The sequence below is a fragment of the Malurus melanocephalus genome, unplaced genomic scaffold (genome assembly GCF_030028575.1).
Source record: "Malurus melanocephalus ecotype Western Australia unplaced genomic scaffold, MMel_1.1 scaffold_0, whole genome shotgun sequence".
NCBI lineage: Eukaryota > Metazoa > Chordata > Aves > Passeriformes > Maluridae > Malurus > Malurus melanocephalus.
Genome location: NW_026623232.1, coordinates 3,083,322 through 3,100,180, shown reverse-complemented (window position 1 = coordinate 3,100,180; position 16,859 = coordinate 3,083,322). Strand labels below are relative to the sequence as shown.

Here is a 16,859-nt window from a genome sequence, read left to right as displayed (position 1 = left end):
AAATGGCACCTCTTATTTTTTGCTGTGTCTTTCCATCTTGGCTCTGCTTAGTGCAGATCTCTTCCAAATGCGCAGGTTAGGTCTTGTTTAATATACAAGAATGACTTGGAAACTGGAGTTTGTAAAATCATCTGTCTCAACGAAGGTTCATATTCTCAAGGATTAAAATACTTTTGTATATAAAGGAAGCTTTTAAAAATATTTTTATTTTTTCATTCAAGATTTTTTCAAGGTAGAATAATCAAGACAACACCTCACTTACAAATAAATGCATTTACCTGTCTTTAATGTTGGTCAGGTGTCCTCTCCAGTTCCCCCCTGGTATACTAATAGGTAGAAAAAAAAAAGAAAAAAAACACATTAGATTCTTATTTAACAATATCTGAATTACATGCAATATTAATATATATAATATATTTTGGTCAACATTTAGAAATCAAAAAAGTCATCTACCCTACAAAGAAATTATGCAAAGATTCATATTAATTTAGTAACACCTGGAAATATACAAAGAACAATGTGCAAAGAACTATCACCACTGCGGTCAGAGTTTATGCTGTCCCCAAATTTTACGAACCATACAAACAATCAGAGTGCACTGAAAACTTTTAAGTTACTGCCCTACACATTCATAAACCATCCCAATCACAGTAGTGCATTCCCACTGCCACATTTTCCACCAGGATCACCAACTTGTAAAATGGCTCTGTAGCTTACATAAATCAAAGCCAACAGTTAAAAAAAAAAAMCACAGATGTGCTCACATACAACCTCATGACAAATATGCAATGGGCTGAGCTGAACCCCTGCACTGTGCACGTGCAGTGTAACTAGCTGTAATTTGCACAGTCTGACAATCACTACTCATGGAAACAAAGTGTGTGGAAATGCTAAACAATGTGCTAAAACAAAAAGCCTCCAATTAAGATTGTTCATCTCCTAGTATTCTACACAGTCATTTAATCTTCACTTAACCTAAGTTCAATTTGCTGCCTCTTTCCTTTAAAGAAAGAAAGAATTCAGCTTTCAACTAGCTTACTACTTCTACACTCCAATAAATTACACAAAAAAAACCCCATACACATGTCGCACCACCCCAGAAARAGAGGAAGTCAACTATTTTGGACAGCCATGACCCACCACAATTTCCTTATTTTTGGACCAAAGAGTAATATTTAATATGTAAAAGGTAAAATCGGTAAAAATTTCAAACCTCCGCAACAATTTGGGAGCATAAATAAAATTCATCTTTTCACAATAACAAGTCTCTTATGGAGAAGCAACAAGGAAAATGAGATGTCAGTGGGTCTCAGAGGTGATTTGTGGGATGTGAATCCCATCCTCATGAACTACACCTTGCTATGGAAACATTATTTACCTTTCAAACCACAGCTTTATACTCTGCATAAATGTTTTGTGAGGGTATATTTGGTTCTCTCTCAAATATAAGAGTATACCGAAGAGCTTTTTTTGTAACTCCTCATCTTTCATGTGCCTGCTGAAGTCAAAAAATGACTGCAGGATACCCAAGGTTGGGACCACATCTTTAGCCAACATTGCCTCGTACAGTTCAAAGGCGAGTTTCATTTCTTGGTGACGGCTGGCTGCTTTGATACAAGATTCATAGCACGTTCGTGAGGGAATCATAATCTTTTTTACTTCTTCCAAAAGAGTCAAGGCCATTCTCCACTGATCTGAATTACTCAGTCCCCTGATAAGAAGGCTGTAAGCCCCACTTTCTAAAACCTTAAATCTGACTTTCATTATATCGTACACATCACGGATTTCTGAAACCTGGCCCTGCCGGACACACAGCGTCAGGTATTTGACCAACACATTATATGCAATGTCACCATTACGCTTCGCCAGGTCGGTCAGCAAGGACTTGGCCACATCAATGGGGCTGTTGCACCTGATCATATTGTTCAGCATCACCTCTTCAAATTTTCCAGGTGACTGGTAATCTTCCCTTAGCTTGTTCCATTCCTCAGCCTGCAAAGGTTTTTCTGGAGGCTGTACAATGCTAAACCTATGCCTTGACAGAACTTGACTTGTTGACCATTTCTTTGCAGCTCCAATAGAGGAGGAAAAGTGGAATTTCCCTTCAGGTACTTCTTCAGTCTCCTCATCCCACTCTTTTTCTTCTTCATGATCAATTTCAGACCTTTTCTTGGTAGGTAAGACATCAGTTTCTTTGGGATCCACTGGTAGTGCAGTGCTGGAAGATGTCATAAAACTGAAATAGTTAATTTTTTCCCTACCGGGGATGCTGAAAGAGGCAGCAAACAGCTGTCGGCATCTTGAAACAGGCCAGAGCATGTGACATTTCCACAGCAAAGCCTGAAAACCCTGCTGACCAGTCTGAGAAAAGAGTGCCATCATAAGATGAAATTATCTCACTATTATTTCACTCTATCTGATGAAGCTATAAAATGAAAAATACAGCTTGCATGGGGACGTTTATTAATAAAAACGGAACGGCTGTCAAACTGTACAAGCTTCTGTTTCAAAATGCTTATTCTGCGAGTCCTTTATGGTAAAATCTTTTTTCACAAAAATAAATTTTCTAGACTGTGGGGGTATCTTTCTTCTAGAGAAGATGTTTTGCATATTATGATTCCTGTTTGTTGGTTACAGCAATGATGAGTACCGCCTATGTTCTACGCAGAAAGGCAATGCTGGTGCAGCTACGTTAAAAGCACAGGGTTTTTCTTCCTGCCTTTGTTCAAGTTCAGTCAGGTTTCCTAAAAATAAAAATAACACCACAACATCATGACCTGCTCCGTGGTTTCCTGTGCTATTTACATTTACATGCTTGCAAACACGAAACTCAAGGTAGCTCGACGATCKCAGATGAGGAATCCCAATCATGATCCTTCTGGCAGAACCAGGACGGGGCTCCTACACTGCTTCCCTCACATTTTTCACCTGGTGACAAACAACCGTTTAACTTGTTTCCCCCATCCCAAATCCTTGGAAACGCCCTGCCAAGAGGCAGAGCARCACCGCGGGCGGTAATTACACTGAGATCCAAGGTACGTGTTRGGTTATGCAGGTAAATACCGGGAGGTCCGGCGGCTGATATGGCTCACGGGGAGACTCCCCTGGGCCCCAGGTCCCTCAATCGGTGCCACGCAGGCCCGGTCCGGCCGTACGGCCCAACTCCCAGCCTTCGGTAAAGTCGCTCCCGCTCCCCTTTCTCCCCCTCACGCCCTCTGTCCCTCATCCCTCCGGGAGGAGCCCACCTGACTCTGCGCGCGGCGGACATGTGCGGCAGCCACGTGCCCCACGGCACGGCAGGCTACCTTCCCATTGGCCCGGAAGCGCGTGGCGGGCCCGCGCCCGCGCGTGGAGCCAATCGCGTCTCACCGGGCGGGGCCACACGTGACCCGCGCGCCCCTTTGGGAGGAATGGGAGCCTCCGCCATGTCGGCTGCGGGCAAGAAGCTGCGGAGGGGAGCGCATGCGCTTGGAGGCGGCGCGCAGCGGTCYCGTGCCCGCCCCGGCGCGCGCGGGGCTATGGAGTGGGAGCGGAGGCTGCGGGCCCGCCTGGCCGCGCGCCGCGCGCGTGAGTGCCCCGGGAGCGGGAGCGGGATCGGGAGCGGGCGGGGGAAGCGCCCGGGGTCCCGCAGTCACCGGCGGGCGGAGCAGGGCCTGCGGGCCGAGCGGCGGCCTCTCTGGTGCTGCCCTAGTTCACCGTGACCGGGCTGCCGCAGCCGTGTCGCCCCGCGGAGAAGCGAATCCCCCCATTTCAGGGGTCAGTGACAGCAGGGGCCGTGAGGAGCCCTGAGGGCTGCACTGCCCAGCACGGGCCCCTGCGGCAGCCTGGGCTGGGAGCGGTTTGTTCGCGGTGGGCGCACCCAGAGCTGGCACAGGTGCGCAGCGACATCCCCGAGCCCACCCGGAAAGGCGATCTGAGGCTGCTGCTCGCACTGGGARCATCTCAGACAGCGCTGCCCCTAAAACAGGGACAGTGCTGCTCTGTCAGGCATCCCCATGTATCTKTTACGACTGCATACCTTGCAGAGAATCTGGTGTGTGCAGTCACTGAAAGAGGTGCTGTGTACGTACTCAAAATACTGTGGTGACGTATTCTTATGTTATTTATGTGATTAGTCCGTATTCCACTTATTTCCACCTAATATTTGTGTACTAAAGCGCACAACCAGATAAGCCTCAGTRTCAATTCTATTTTTCAAACCCCTTGTTATGTTAGAACTCTGGAGTTCAGTGTGAACATTCTTTTCTGTGTCAATCAGCCAAAAAGAGTGAACAAGAGCTAAAGGATGAAGAAATGGAATTGTTCACAAAATACTATATGGAATGGAAAGGAGGGAAAAAAAGTGATAATGTATCATATGCCAACATACCACGATTTTACTACCGGGTAAGTGAAGTATCYGGATTAACTCTTTAACAAGAGGCTATTCTGTGTTAGAGAAAGTTTTGCTTACTCACAGTGACCCTGCAGCTTAAGAAGCTAAAGTCGATTGAAATGTGAGTGATGTGTATTGCCTAGCACAATTTTTTTATTTTGTACAATTTTGAATTCCAGCAGTTTTAAATAATTACTAGGAATCTTACCAAAGRCTGTGAAATAGTTTGCTAATCAGGCTGCTTTGTAATGATAGGAAGTCTTTTTCTCTTTCAGCAGCACCTAATGTTTTAACTAAATTTTGACATACTGGTGTAACACAGATATATATGTTATGCTTCCTGTTTAGACAGAGTGGGATGCTGCCTTGTGAAAACGGTGGGTCATTGGTCTTGCAGACTAAAGATAGAAATTTTGCTTGAATCATCCAGGAGAAATGCTTGAGCCAGGAACAACATCTAGTTGTGAGATGAATCAGATTGGGATGGRAACACATGCTGACATCTTGATATTACTGGCACTGCTCAACTTGACCACTCAGCTGCTGTCAAAACTCTCATGGTCACACACTCCTTAGTGTCTCACGTTTCTGCCAATTATGTTTTCAAGTGTCTATGTTTCAGTTGATGGATAGATGTGCTACTCTCCAAGTTCTGTAATGCTGTACAGTTTGGATGTAAATATTGGCAGAAGTTCCACACTAGGTGTTCTTTTCTCTTGTTGGCAAAAACAAGTCTAGTAGGTATTGACACTTTTGAGAGTCAGGCCTACCACAAAATAGAAAGTGCTGTTCTCTCCCGAGAAAAGGACAACAGTAAATGTCTTTTTATGTGAGTTCTCATATCTATGGACCATGGGAATGTGCTTACTAAATGGGTTATCAGATATGAGGTACTTCTGTGTCTCTCATGTTAAAGATGTCCTGCTTTAAATAAATACTTGGTTGTTGAAATGGTTTGAGACAGTATGCAAGTGATATCCCTTGTAGCAGAAACAAGTCTGGTAATCTGGCTGTTTTCTGTCAAGTAAATAACTTCAATCAGAGCGTATGACTCAAGACTACCTAAGAATATTTACTGGATTTGTAGTTTTTGAATGGTACCATTATACAGAAAATTAAAACGTCACTATGTTTCCAGCTGCCAGCTGAAGATGAAGTCTTGCTTCAGAAATTAAGAGAAGAATCTAGAGCTGTCTTTCTGCAAAGAAAAAGTAGAGAATTGTTGGATAATGAAGAGTTGCAGGTAAGAAAATAATTTCTGTGTGTCTTGTCATGGCTTCTGAATGGATTTTGATTATCTTCTGTCAGAGTTTGATTATCTGCTGTAGACAGAATCTTGTAAGATGCTTTGTATTTAGGCACMCAGTACTAGGTAAAGCTGATCTGCTCCATATGGGCTGCTAATGTCAGTGTGAAGCTTCCTCWTTATGATGTATATGAGCACTAAATTGATGGCTTTTGGTTTTCCAGCACATTGCAATGATTTTCCTGGTGGGCCCAGACGATGAAATAAGTTCTGTTTATGTATCACTGAGAGAGACTCCAAAAATAGTTGATTTTATTGCACTGCAAAGACAAAAGGGGTATGATCCTAGAAATCCTAGTGAGGGAGAAAGAGCGTGCATGTGTTTAATAGCAATTAAAGGCGGTGGAAGTAGCACATGATCACTTTCCTGGCTATGATTTAACTATGCACTGATTTAACTGGGAGAACCTTGCATCAAGGCCACGTTTTTGCTTAGTTTCTTAAACACTGGATCCTATGCACGTTGACATCTCTAAAGAGATAGCTTCCTAACCAAATATAAATACCTTTTAAGAATCTGTGGTTTCTACTGGACAAACATCAGACATCACCAATGATTGGGGAAGAAGCTATGATCAATTATGAGAACTTCTTGAAAGTTGGTGAAAAAGCTGGACCAAAATGCAAGTAAGGCTTTCTTCTCTTGTATGTGCTTATTTTGGCTAAACCTAAGTGCTACTGTAATTTTTAGTTGCTAAAATAGATGGTAGCAGTAGAGTGGTGAGAATAAAATATATCCACATACTTATTGATGAGCTGGTTGCTTTACATCCTTGTAAAGATGTACTCTGCATCTGTCATGTGACTTTTAATAGAGATGCCTAAAAGAATGGTAGTGCATCCTTTTGAAGAAGAAATTTTTATCAGCATGAACATTTTTATGATTTGATGGTCAGCAAACAGCACATTTTGTATTTGAGCTGGAAATCATGTCTCCAGTGATACTACCCAGCCTTCTTCAATATCTTCCGATGGATGCAGAATTTCCTACCAGATATTGTGTGCACAGCATGCAGTGAGTGGTCTTTCTTTATGCTCCTGTTGGAGACAGCTGTTGTGCTCATAGCTTTGTGATTGAGTTTTGGGCAGAAGCAGATTACTTGTCAGTACTGGCAATTCATTTTTTGTGCGTATTGTTGTAGAAGATTGGGAACTACAAAACATACTGCACTAAAGAGAAATTAAATTGAATTAAAGCTCTCAAAAGTTTTACATCCCTGAAGAGTCTCATGAGCAGAAAAGGCTGCTGCTTTTTRTTGAGTTTACTGTTGTTATTTGGTAGGATCCCACTTGATGAGTGTAATGTAGCATATTAACACATTCTGTGTTTAAAACATTATTTTACAGGATCTGTAAATTTCAAATACTGGATCTGTCAGTGCAGTGCATAGAAGTAGCTTTGTGTTTATGTTTTACAGACAATTCTTTACAGCGAAGATCTTTGCTAAATTACTCCATAACGATCCTTACGGGAGAATATCTATCATGCAGTTTTTCAATTATGTCATGCGAAAAGGTTAGTGGATGCTTCTTCTGTGTTAGAGAGAAGCTGTTTCATTTTAAGGCTATTTTCAGCTTTATTAGTTGATGTTCTCTTCAATAGCAATGAGATTTCCCTTTAATTGTGAATGCTGTTTTTCTGGAGGCTTGGAATATTTGGTTACTAGAAGGTGGGAGTCCACTGCACCTCTGAAATCCCCCTCTCCCCAGCCACAGATTTCCTTGATGTGTTTGTTATATATATAGGCATTCTGATTTCCATTATTCAGGCAATGCTGTGAAGTACAAAACAATAAAGCTCCATGGCAAGTGTGATCTTAACCATTGTGATCAGGCAGATAGCTTTGTTTGCTGTTTGTCTTTCTACAGAGTGGTGTTGTCTATGTTTTCTAACTGTTTGTCAAATATGTCAGTATGTTTCTGTGCTTGTTACTGTAGCCTTACCATTTTTCTGCTAATTTTTATTATAAATAGATTCTTGGGCTGAAAAATGCCTTTTTTATGTGCCTTAGATATTTTTAAAAAATATTAGGCTTGCTAGCAGAAAGAAGGAAGTCTGTCTCATTATCTTTTGCCCTGGCTGCTATGTTCTTAGATCTGCTAGAGCCTTTAGGAGTGGAGAATGGCACCTTTCTCTGAGCAGCTGAGCCTCCTTAACTTAAAATCTTGTGGTGCAAGGGGTAAGAGATGTGTGGAGCAGGARACATGTATGCAGGTGTGCACAACATTCAAGAAATGTGTAATGGACCCATTTCCAGCAGCAAACCCAAAAGCTTCAGGACGGGAGACTTGTGGCCAAGTCAGTTAAAAAAATTGTATGCGTTTCAAAAAGGCCTACCCAAATGGACACAACAGAGGTTCTTTCAGAGCTGTTTCACCCAGAGGTGTAAAGTCTTGTGTATTTATGGTGATACCTTTTTTCTAATCAAACAAATAGAGCARTAATTTTTTTAAAAGCTGCCACCACCAAATCACTTCATGTGTGATACATTTACTTTTAAACTTTAGCTGTATAACCTCTRCCATCTCTGAATGACACTGAGCCTAGCTTGAGAAACACCTTGAAGAATGAATTTTATGAAGGACAGCTCMTATTGCTTAAGAGGAACTTTTGAACTGTTTCTTCATGAAATGGGAGTTCAATTTAATGTTGAGTATGTGAATAATAGTTTTTATGCCTAATCTATACTCTCTCACTATTACAGTGCTTTAACAATGGCCTCAAGCACATTGTCCTGTAGATTGTCCAATTAATGTGTCTTCTCATTACAAAAATAGATGCTTGTGCTATTCTAATTCTCCTCTTGTAACTCAGAAGTGAGGGCAGGACCTTTGGCTGTARCTGCAGTGTCTAGTGCTGTACAAGGGGTTGTAGCAATCCATCTGTGTATGACATTGTTCAGCTGTTCAGTGCAGRGAAAATGTACAGATCTCTAAGTCAGTAAGAGAGAACAAATCCCTACAAATATGATTCCCTACAGCCAACTGTGTGTGCATCTAACATCCAGCTGTGCCTTGTGGCCTCCAGAATAACTTGAAATTTTGGTAAGAGCTCAAAAGTCCCATAAGTTTCTTGCATTTTAATTCTGTTTTCTGTTTCACAGTATGGCTTCATCAGACAAGAATAGGTCTCAGTTTATATGATGTGGCAGGACAAGGCTACCTCAGAGAATCAGTAAGTAAAATCTTAATTAACCTAGTATCTCTCTTTAATCAAATGGCAGAACATCAGAAAAGTCCTATTTTTTTTAGTCTTGTCTTCTAAAAGCTTATAACATAGATTTGGGGTGGGCACTTTTCAATAGATTTGGTGGTGAGAGTGCTGCTAGCCTTTTAAACATGGGTAATCTTCTGAAAAAGATTGTATGTACAAAGATTTCATGTTATTAGCACTTTGCTAGATTCAGTAGGATATAGTGAAAATCATGAATTATTCTTCAGTGAATTAATCTCCTTGGTATCAGGAGGTAATATCATAAAATGAATAAAACTGTCCTTGTTACCACTCAAAAAAAGAAAAGATTTATTAAAGAATATTCACCAATGGGATAATCCAATCAGGAGTTACGTGTTGACATTTGAAAAAGGTACAGCTGAAGTCATTTATATTTACATATATGTAAATATCATGTACTTGGTAAAATTCTTTATAAATAGATTGTTTGAGCCCTAGAATCACGTGTGCATGTATATAATCTGGGATTTCTTGCGCAGAGATGGAAGCTTTTTTACCTGTTTCGATGTTTTTTCTGCATAACAAAATACACTTGAAAATCAGGGTGGAATATAGCAARCATGCAATAATAGTACTATTTAAAGCTTGTTTTCTTTCTCAATTCTGCAGGATTTAGAAAACTATATTTTGGAACTCATCCCTACTTTGCCACAGCTGGATGGCTTAGAAAAATCTTTTTATTCCTTCTATGTCTGCACAGCAGTTAGAAAGTTCTTCTTCTTCCTAGATCCTCTTAGAACAGGTAGGTCTCTTAAAATGTTTAAATTTCTCTTTAAATGCTACTTGAGTTTTCAAAGTAATGTGTAGTTTTCCTTGTAGGCTTTTCTTCAGTGTTTGAAGATTAATCTCCACTGAAGACCACTCATTGTGGGTCTAATGATCTACTTTTACAGCTAAYGAATTTCTGTGAGATACACGTCAGCTGTGGTACTATAGTATATCTCATAAAAACTGACAAATGAGATACTGTTTCATCATAATGCACCATTAGCAATAGCTAATTTTATGTGTTTGGGTGAATAGAAAACACAGCAAYTAACAGCACAACTGCTTGTCAGAACATCCACAGAGCTGTGGAAATGCTCAAGAGTGGTTACAGTGATGTACTTTTCCCGTGATTAAATCTGTGCACTATGTAGACCCACTAGAAAAGGTTTGCAGTTAAGTCTGCTAATCCTTGTTACAGGTGTAGTTCCCTTGAATGTCCTTGATTTAAGTCACAAACTGCAGGTGTTTTCAAGGTCCAGCTGTGCCTCTTGTAAAGGTCAGAATTGTGTGGGCAGCAGCCTCTAACAGAGGTAATTACAAACGTGGAGGAGGTGTGTGCAAAGTTGTAATGCCATTATTTTGCACAGCTCTTAGCTCAGTGTCAGTGCACTAGTCAGAGCTGCACAAGTGCATTCTGCTACCTTAGCTTTGGGTCACATCTCTAGTTTTGAAGATGTAAAATTTCATGTTATTTAGGAGACTATGATTTTAACAAACCCTTTAAGCATGCTTTTTTTGCATTATTTGTTTGCAGTTTGAGTTGATGTTGAACACATACATTTTTTTAAATATAGTTTTCTTGCTTTTAAAACTKCAGGATAACTCCTGCCAGTATTGGGCTAGTTTTGTACAGTCATTCTGAAAGGTGCTTTTATTTTACCTCTTTGATGTTAGAAGTTCATTTTGGTTTTTTTTTTTAAAGAGGATTTTTTTTCTGCTCCAAATACTTCTTTCTTAAATAAAACCACCTAAATGAGAACAGTTAAATGGATATATTGGCTGAGCAAYCATTAAAATGTGTTTTCCTTTTCTTGCTGCAGGGAAGATAAAGATACAGGATATTTTAGCTTGCAGCTTTCTGGATGATTTACTGGAGGTAAAGGTCTCTAACATACACTGTTGTATTTTAATTTCCTGATTCTGAATTCTAACTCTGTATTTCCTTTAGTTAAGGGATGAAGAACTTTCTAAAGAAAGTCAGGAAACAAATTGGTTTTCTGCTCCTTCTGCATTAAGAGTTTATGGTAGGTTCCTTTATATGTCAATACTTCTCTCTTTCTTGTATGACTTAGTTACATTATTACTGTTACATTTCCTCTGCTTSTGTCTTGTTAAATCTTCCTGCTAACTCATCTTTTCAAATCCTTTATCCATCCTTTTAGTACACCTTGCTGATTTTCTTTATAGTTTTGGTTCTCTGCTGTTGCTCTTTGTTGTAGTTTTATGATCTATCACATTGTTGCAGAAGATACAAGATTCTTCTGTAACTTTCTCTTCTGGCTTTCTTCATGCTTTTGCATCATCTTCAGCTGTTTTTTCATGTTTGCAGCATATTTGTGTAAAATAATACACTCAGCCTTCTGCTCTTCTCTCTGTATACACTGCTCTTAACTTAGATCAGAACTACTAATGCCTCATGGGAATCCCACTTCCTTGCCCTCCATTTTCTGTGCTTATTTGTAATGCTTTATGAATGTTATTACGTATCTAGCATATTCTCACTTAATTGCATTAATTTTATTATGGAAATTAAATAAACATTGAAATGCTAAATCTTCTCTGTTGAAACMGTTCTTTTCTGATAGAGGTATATTATGGTTTGATCTGTTTCTCTTCCCCCTAGGTCAGTACTTAAACCTTGATAAAGATCACAATGGCATGCTCAGCAAAGAAGAACTGTCCCGGTATGGAACAGGGACTCTGACCAATATATTTTTGGATCGTGTCTTTCAAGAATGCTTAACTTACGATGGTGAAATGGTAATCACATATTTTCACTTYGTCCACAGCATAAAAGCTTTAGGTTATTGAGCTGAGAAATATTGAATAGTATCTTTAAAACAAAGAGTAACTTAAGGTGAAGTAACTTTTGTTCACTGTTGTGCATGCAAATAACCATGCAACTTATTAGAAAGTTAATTTTCTTAATAGCAAGGTGATTGCAGTGTGGCTTAAAGTTGTTTGTTTGAAAAAGCAGAGGTGATACAGAATCCAAAAAGTCTAGGATAAGGCCACTTGCAGATTCAATAACAAGAGTGCATGTTGAAAATATGTATAGGTACAGCAATACTTTTGAGTTAAATGTATGCATTAAAGAGAGACAAAAACAAGTGGCACGGTTGAGATTAGTGCAATTAGCTAACCTGTCTACTTCTTCATGAAGACAGCTGTGTTTTTCATTGTAAGCTTTTTATAGCTGTGAAAAATGAGAAGTCTTAAGTTAAAGTAACACCTTATATCTTATTTTTTAAAGCTTTACTTAATGTTCAACCACCATTCTTGTCTGCATTCAGATGACTGAAGTGTACAAATTCACTGTATAGCCCTTTTGCCTTCAGCAGTTTTTTGTTAGAATCACATAATCATTGAGGTMATGAGGAATCCTCTTAGTTGTCCTTTTCTGGACTTGGAGCAGTAGATTCATCTCTCCCTTGGACGGGGGAGACCAGAGCAGGACCCAGTGCCTGGGTGGTAGCATAAGCAGTGCTGAGAAGAGAAGGGTCACCTTCCTCGACTTGCCAGCAAAGCTTTTCCTAATGTGGCTGAGGATGCTGCCAGCAGCCTTTGCTGCAAGGGCCTGTTGCAAAGCTGCTTTCTGACTAGTCAGCCCCCAGCTGTACAGGTACATGGGTTATTCCTCCCCAGGTGCAGGATTTTGCATTCCCTGTGTTGAACTTGCTGAGGCTCCTGTTAGCCCATATTTCCAGGTTGTCAAGATCCCCCTCTGAATGACAGCACAACTCTGTGGTGCTACTGGTAAACAGCATTATTATATACATAGGATTGAAGGATTTCTCTGTCTTCATTGGGAAACCAAGAATCGGTACTAATGAAAAAGAAAAGGTGATACTTATTTGTAATGTTAATTACGGTTTCTAGCACATCATTTGCCAGACCACTGAGTCTGGTCTAAGAATTATATACTTAATTGGCCATACAGTTCACTATTTGGTAACAGWAGGCTTACTGTCACTAAACATTTCTTTTGTGGTAATGAAAACATTTTTTCTTCACTAGTTGGGTATGTTCAGCAGTTTAAAGATATATTAAATATTGTTTAAAAGCATATATATATCGTGTAAYTTGGATTTATGTTTTGAATCATATTTTGCCTCTAAAATGGCTGGATTTCCCAATATCAGCAGTCATTAAAAACTAACTTTTCTGCTCACATTAGTTGTAGAAGCCATTTTMTATTTCATGTTGTCTTTTTCAGAAAGTAGACTGATCCCCTACAAGGAAATAGCTGTCAATTATAGAGTTCCTGCTTGCAAAATCAATTTAGAAAKAAGACTGTAATAAACATGATTGTATCTACTTCTAGGACTATAAAACCTACTTGGACTTTGTGCTTGCATTAGAAAACAGAAAGGAGCCTGCAGCTCTGCAGTATATTTTCAAACTGCTTGATATAGAGAACAAAGGACACCTGAATGTCTTTTCCCTTAATTATTTCTTTAGGGTAAGTCTCTTTATACAAGTAGGCCATTTTCTGTGTTTATAGTATTATAGCCTATGTGCTTCTGCATGCAGATCTGCAGGAAATCACTTTAAGTTACCAACAGCCACAGGGAGGTTAGTAATGACTTCTAAGAAGATTTAAAATATTTTTTTTAAAAAGACAAAAATGGGAAATATTTCACAAGATATTTTCAGCAGTTTATCTGCAGTWGAAATTACCTGTTTTGATTTCAGTTAGGAAAAATATTTTCTGTTGATTTTTTTTWAACTGAAAATTGTCCTATAATTGCATGATGATTACCTATTAAAATATTTTATGATGGTTCTGATTGATTATTGCCCATGGTTTTAATTTCAGCTGTGATCCTAAAATTCAGTAGAAGAAATGAAAATAAGGAAATTTATTGATAGGCCTGTAYAGCTGCAGAATTTTTCATTCAGTGCCTTGCTTGCAAAAATCTTCTTGCATTTGTCATAGTCTGCATTTTTAGCTGTTGCTTCCAAAATAGATTTAAATTAAGCTTAATTTTTTGTTGTTAAAATTAACTTAAAATTGTAAAATCTTCCTTCGAAGTGTGGTTTACGTGTGATGGGTTTTTTGCTGGGGTTTTTTTTTTCTGACTGGTGATGTTGGTTTGGAGAGGGGGCAGGTGTTTTGTTGTTTTGTCTTGATTTTCTAGTTGATACCTGAGATACCTGGGGAAGGCAAATGCTAACAGTAAAACAGTATTTGCTGTGGATGGTTTCAGCTGAGTTACAAGCTTGATGCTTTATTMATGTACAGGATCCCCTCAGTGATACCTATTCAGACATAGGGACAAGCATTCCAAATTTCTTTATGTGGATCTTTGTATTGTAAGTGTAAAAACAGATAATGTCATTGTACTTAGCYGTGTGCTTGAAGGATGAGAACCCAGTACATACTCCATTGAGCCCCTTAAGTAACACATTTGGGCCTGCTCGAGGCATAATCTTCTATCCACCTTATTCCTGTATTGTAATGAGTAGTTGCAGCTGCCTCGTGTGCTCCATGGGCAGCTGTCAGACCAGGACTGGCAATACTAAGGATCCTAGTGAACTAAGCAATTACTCCTATTCTCTCCCTGCTTTTAAAGCTCACTATTCCCAGTGTTTTGTCCACTTCTGTTCACATAAATGGAGGATTCAGGGAGATGAARGGCCATATCAACTGTCTCTGATTTTAATAAAGGGTGTTAATTTTCAGGTTTACATTTTACAAAAACATAAATTTTAGGGTTGTCATAGTACATACGTGATTCTAATATGAACGCAATTTAAGAGGGTAATACTACATAAATTATTCTGGTATGGTTGTTTTTGTCCATCTCTTCAGTCACATACTTACTCTATGGCTTAGTTATTGAAAAGGCTCCTTCATTACAGCAGATGCTTGATTGTACTCCAGAACATTTCCTTTAACTTTTGAACATGGAATCTGATTTTTCCTTGAAATCAGAACAATTCCTCTTGGCCCTGTGAATGATCACTTTTCTGCTAGCATTAAGTGTGAATAGGTCTGCCCCAACAGAGGCTGTGTTGGTAAGACTGTGCAGCTTTAGCTGGTGAAACAGTTTTGTTCATAATTGTTACTTGCAGGTTTGGTGATGCAGGTGTTTAATAGTACCACATTAAAAACATTGATTTGTCTTTCTGCTGATTGGTCATTTTCCTTCTCTCATTCCCTAGCATGTATTTCATACTGTATCAGAAAACGTAACCTTCTGGTTTTGAGTGCTGAGGGATAATACCCAAATGTCTTTGTAGCCCATTTGCAAATTGTTTGAACACTAGTCTTAATGAAAGTGAGATTCATGTACTGCCTAAGAACTGTGAACCTAGAAATGTAAATCATTGATAACACCTTAAGTCAYTGCTGCCTCTCCTATGGAAGAGGAATGATTGCAAGCTGTATCATGAATGCTTTGTTACAGGGAAGTACAGCTTGAGATGCAGGAAGATGAAAAAAACTTTCATACAGTGTCCGTATAATAATGCACCAGCCTTTCCTAACTTTTTTTTTTTTTTTTCCCCAGGCTATTCAGGAGCAAATGAAAATTCATGGACAAGAACCAGTTTCTTTTCAGGATGTCAAGGTAAACTTTACCAAATAGAGTATTGTGTAAAAACTTTGAATAAGCATTTCAGGATTTAATTATGTCATGATTTCTAGGTTGCTGTATATTTACTTGCAGAGTAGTAGAAATAAGCTGACTTGTCCTACGCATTGGTTTGAAAATGCCTTGCTAGTCAGCAGTTGCTCTGTGAAATACCTGCTATGTTCTAGTAGTTTCCTTAATAGACAAAATATCTGTTTAATACATAATGTTGTTTCTTATACTTGAAGGTACTTACTAAGTCYATTTTACAGCTCCAGGGATCATTCCTTGGGGGACAGGGGGCAGACTGCTAACTTTAAAAACAGCCTGTAAAACTGATTACTGCCTGCTTTGTATTTAGCACTTCTAATACTTAAGAAGTAAGTATAAGACCTTCTACAAAACAAGCTGAGTTTTCATTTTTCCACTTTGAGGCCCAAGCCTCCCGAGAAAARCAAATTCTTACTTGAGATGTGGGAACTGAGGACACTGCTCCTAACTGGAGCCAATGAGTCAGTGTGCTTTGTATCTTAAATGCTTTGGGGCTTAACAGCTGCTTTTTGTAAATCCGTGTGCGTGACACTAGTTACCCACAGATCATTCTATATATGGTATGAAATAGCCATTATTCTGCTCATTAATGTGTGGGGGCTTTTCTCCCAATTTTGATTTTTCTTTCATAGGATGAAATCTTTGATATGGTGAAGCCTAAGGACCCTTACAAAATCTCCCTTCAAGACTTGATCAATAGCAGTCAAGGAGACACTGTTACCAGCATTCTAATCGATCTGAATGGGTTCTGGACATATGAGAACAGAGAGGTCCTTGTGGCAAGTGATAATGACAACACTGCTGATGTTGATGATACATAACTTGAACGGGAGCAGGCTGYGTCCATAGAGAGATCTCAGTCTGATGGGCAAACTGTTGGAAACTGGAAACATTCATTATCTGAAAAAATTCCTCTTCTATTTTGCTTCTCTCCCCTTCCCCATTTGCCCTACATACGATATAAAATGTGGTACTTACAGGAAGTCAAAGAACTAATTTCTGAAACCAAAAAGCAAGGCAAAAATTACTTTTTTTTTAATAAATATCTTTGGACTTTTTTCACGTGTACCAAGCCMTATTCTTATTTAAATACCCTATTCTAAGTGTGAATTTACACTGAAGKTAAGGTTCTGGGTATCATCTTCAGCACTGGCCTGTGTCTGCTCAGCCATCCCAAGCCTCCCACTCCATTCTGTATRGTGATAGAATTGTTCAGCATTCTGTTGTGAATGTTCTCAGTAAGAGAAGTTCTCAGTAAGAAGTAAAGAATTTAGGCCTTTTTTCTTCTATGCATGACCAGTTTGAAGTGTGTCACAGAAAGGATAA

General features: G+C 39.2%; 2 protein-coding genes across 4 annotated transcripts in view; one reads left to right on the top strand and one right to left on the bottom strand.

Moving 5' to 3' along the window:
* Positions 1-3,329, bottom strand: part of PRORP (protein only RNase P catalytic subunit) — a 39,157-nt gene extending 35,828 nt beyond the window's left edge. The window contains exons 1-3 of one of the 2 annotated variants that reach the window (XM_057365540.1): positions 3,246-3,329; positions 1,379-2,744; positions 279-326 (exon numbers count right to left, since the gene is read on the bottom strand). In XM_057365540.1, the coding sequence (XP_057221523.1) occupies positions 279-326; positions 1,379-2,382 (1,052 nt within the window). In that variant the 5' untranslated portion in view covers positions 2,383-2,744; positions 3,246-3,329. Of the gene's footprint in view, positions 1-278; positions 327-1,378; positions 2,745-3,063; positions 3,124-3,245 lie in introns of those variants that run through there. The other variant, XM_057365623.1, reaches the window with a different exon arrangement.
* A 72-nt stretch (positions 3,330-3,401) lies between these two features.
* PPP2R3C (protein phosphatase 2 regulatory subunit B''gamma) lies at positions 3,402-16,591 on the top strand. Of its 2 annotated transcripts, XM_057365747.1 has the most exons (13): positions 3,402-3,567; positions 4,259-4,386; positions 5,514-5,618; positions 6,196-6,308; positions 7,100-7,197; positions 8,786-8,856; positions 9,526-9,658; positions 10,725-10,780; positions 10,853-10,928; positions 11,528-11,664; positions 13,229-13,366; positions 15,420-15,479; positions 16,166-16,591. In XM_057365747.1, the coding sequence occupies exons 1-13, from the start codon at positions 3,411-3,413 to the stop codon at positions 16,352-16,354; spliced, it is 1,461 nt and encodes a 486-aa protein (XP_057221730.1). In that variant the 5' UTR covers positions 3,402-3,410; the 3' UTR covers positions 16,355-16,591. The 2 variants fall into 2 exon arrangements, with proteins under 2 accessions (XP_057221730.1, XP_057221809.1); XM_057365826.1 differs by lacking the exon at positions 13,229-13,366 and having other exon boundaries at positions 3,466-3,567.
* Positions 16,592-16,859: the final 268 nt, after the last annotated feature.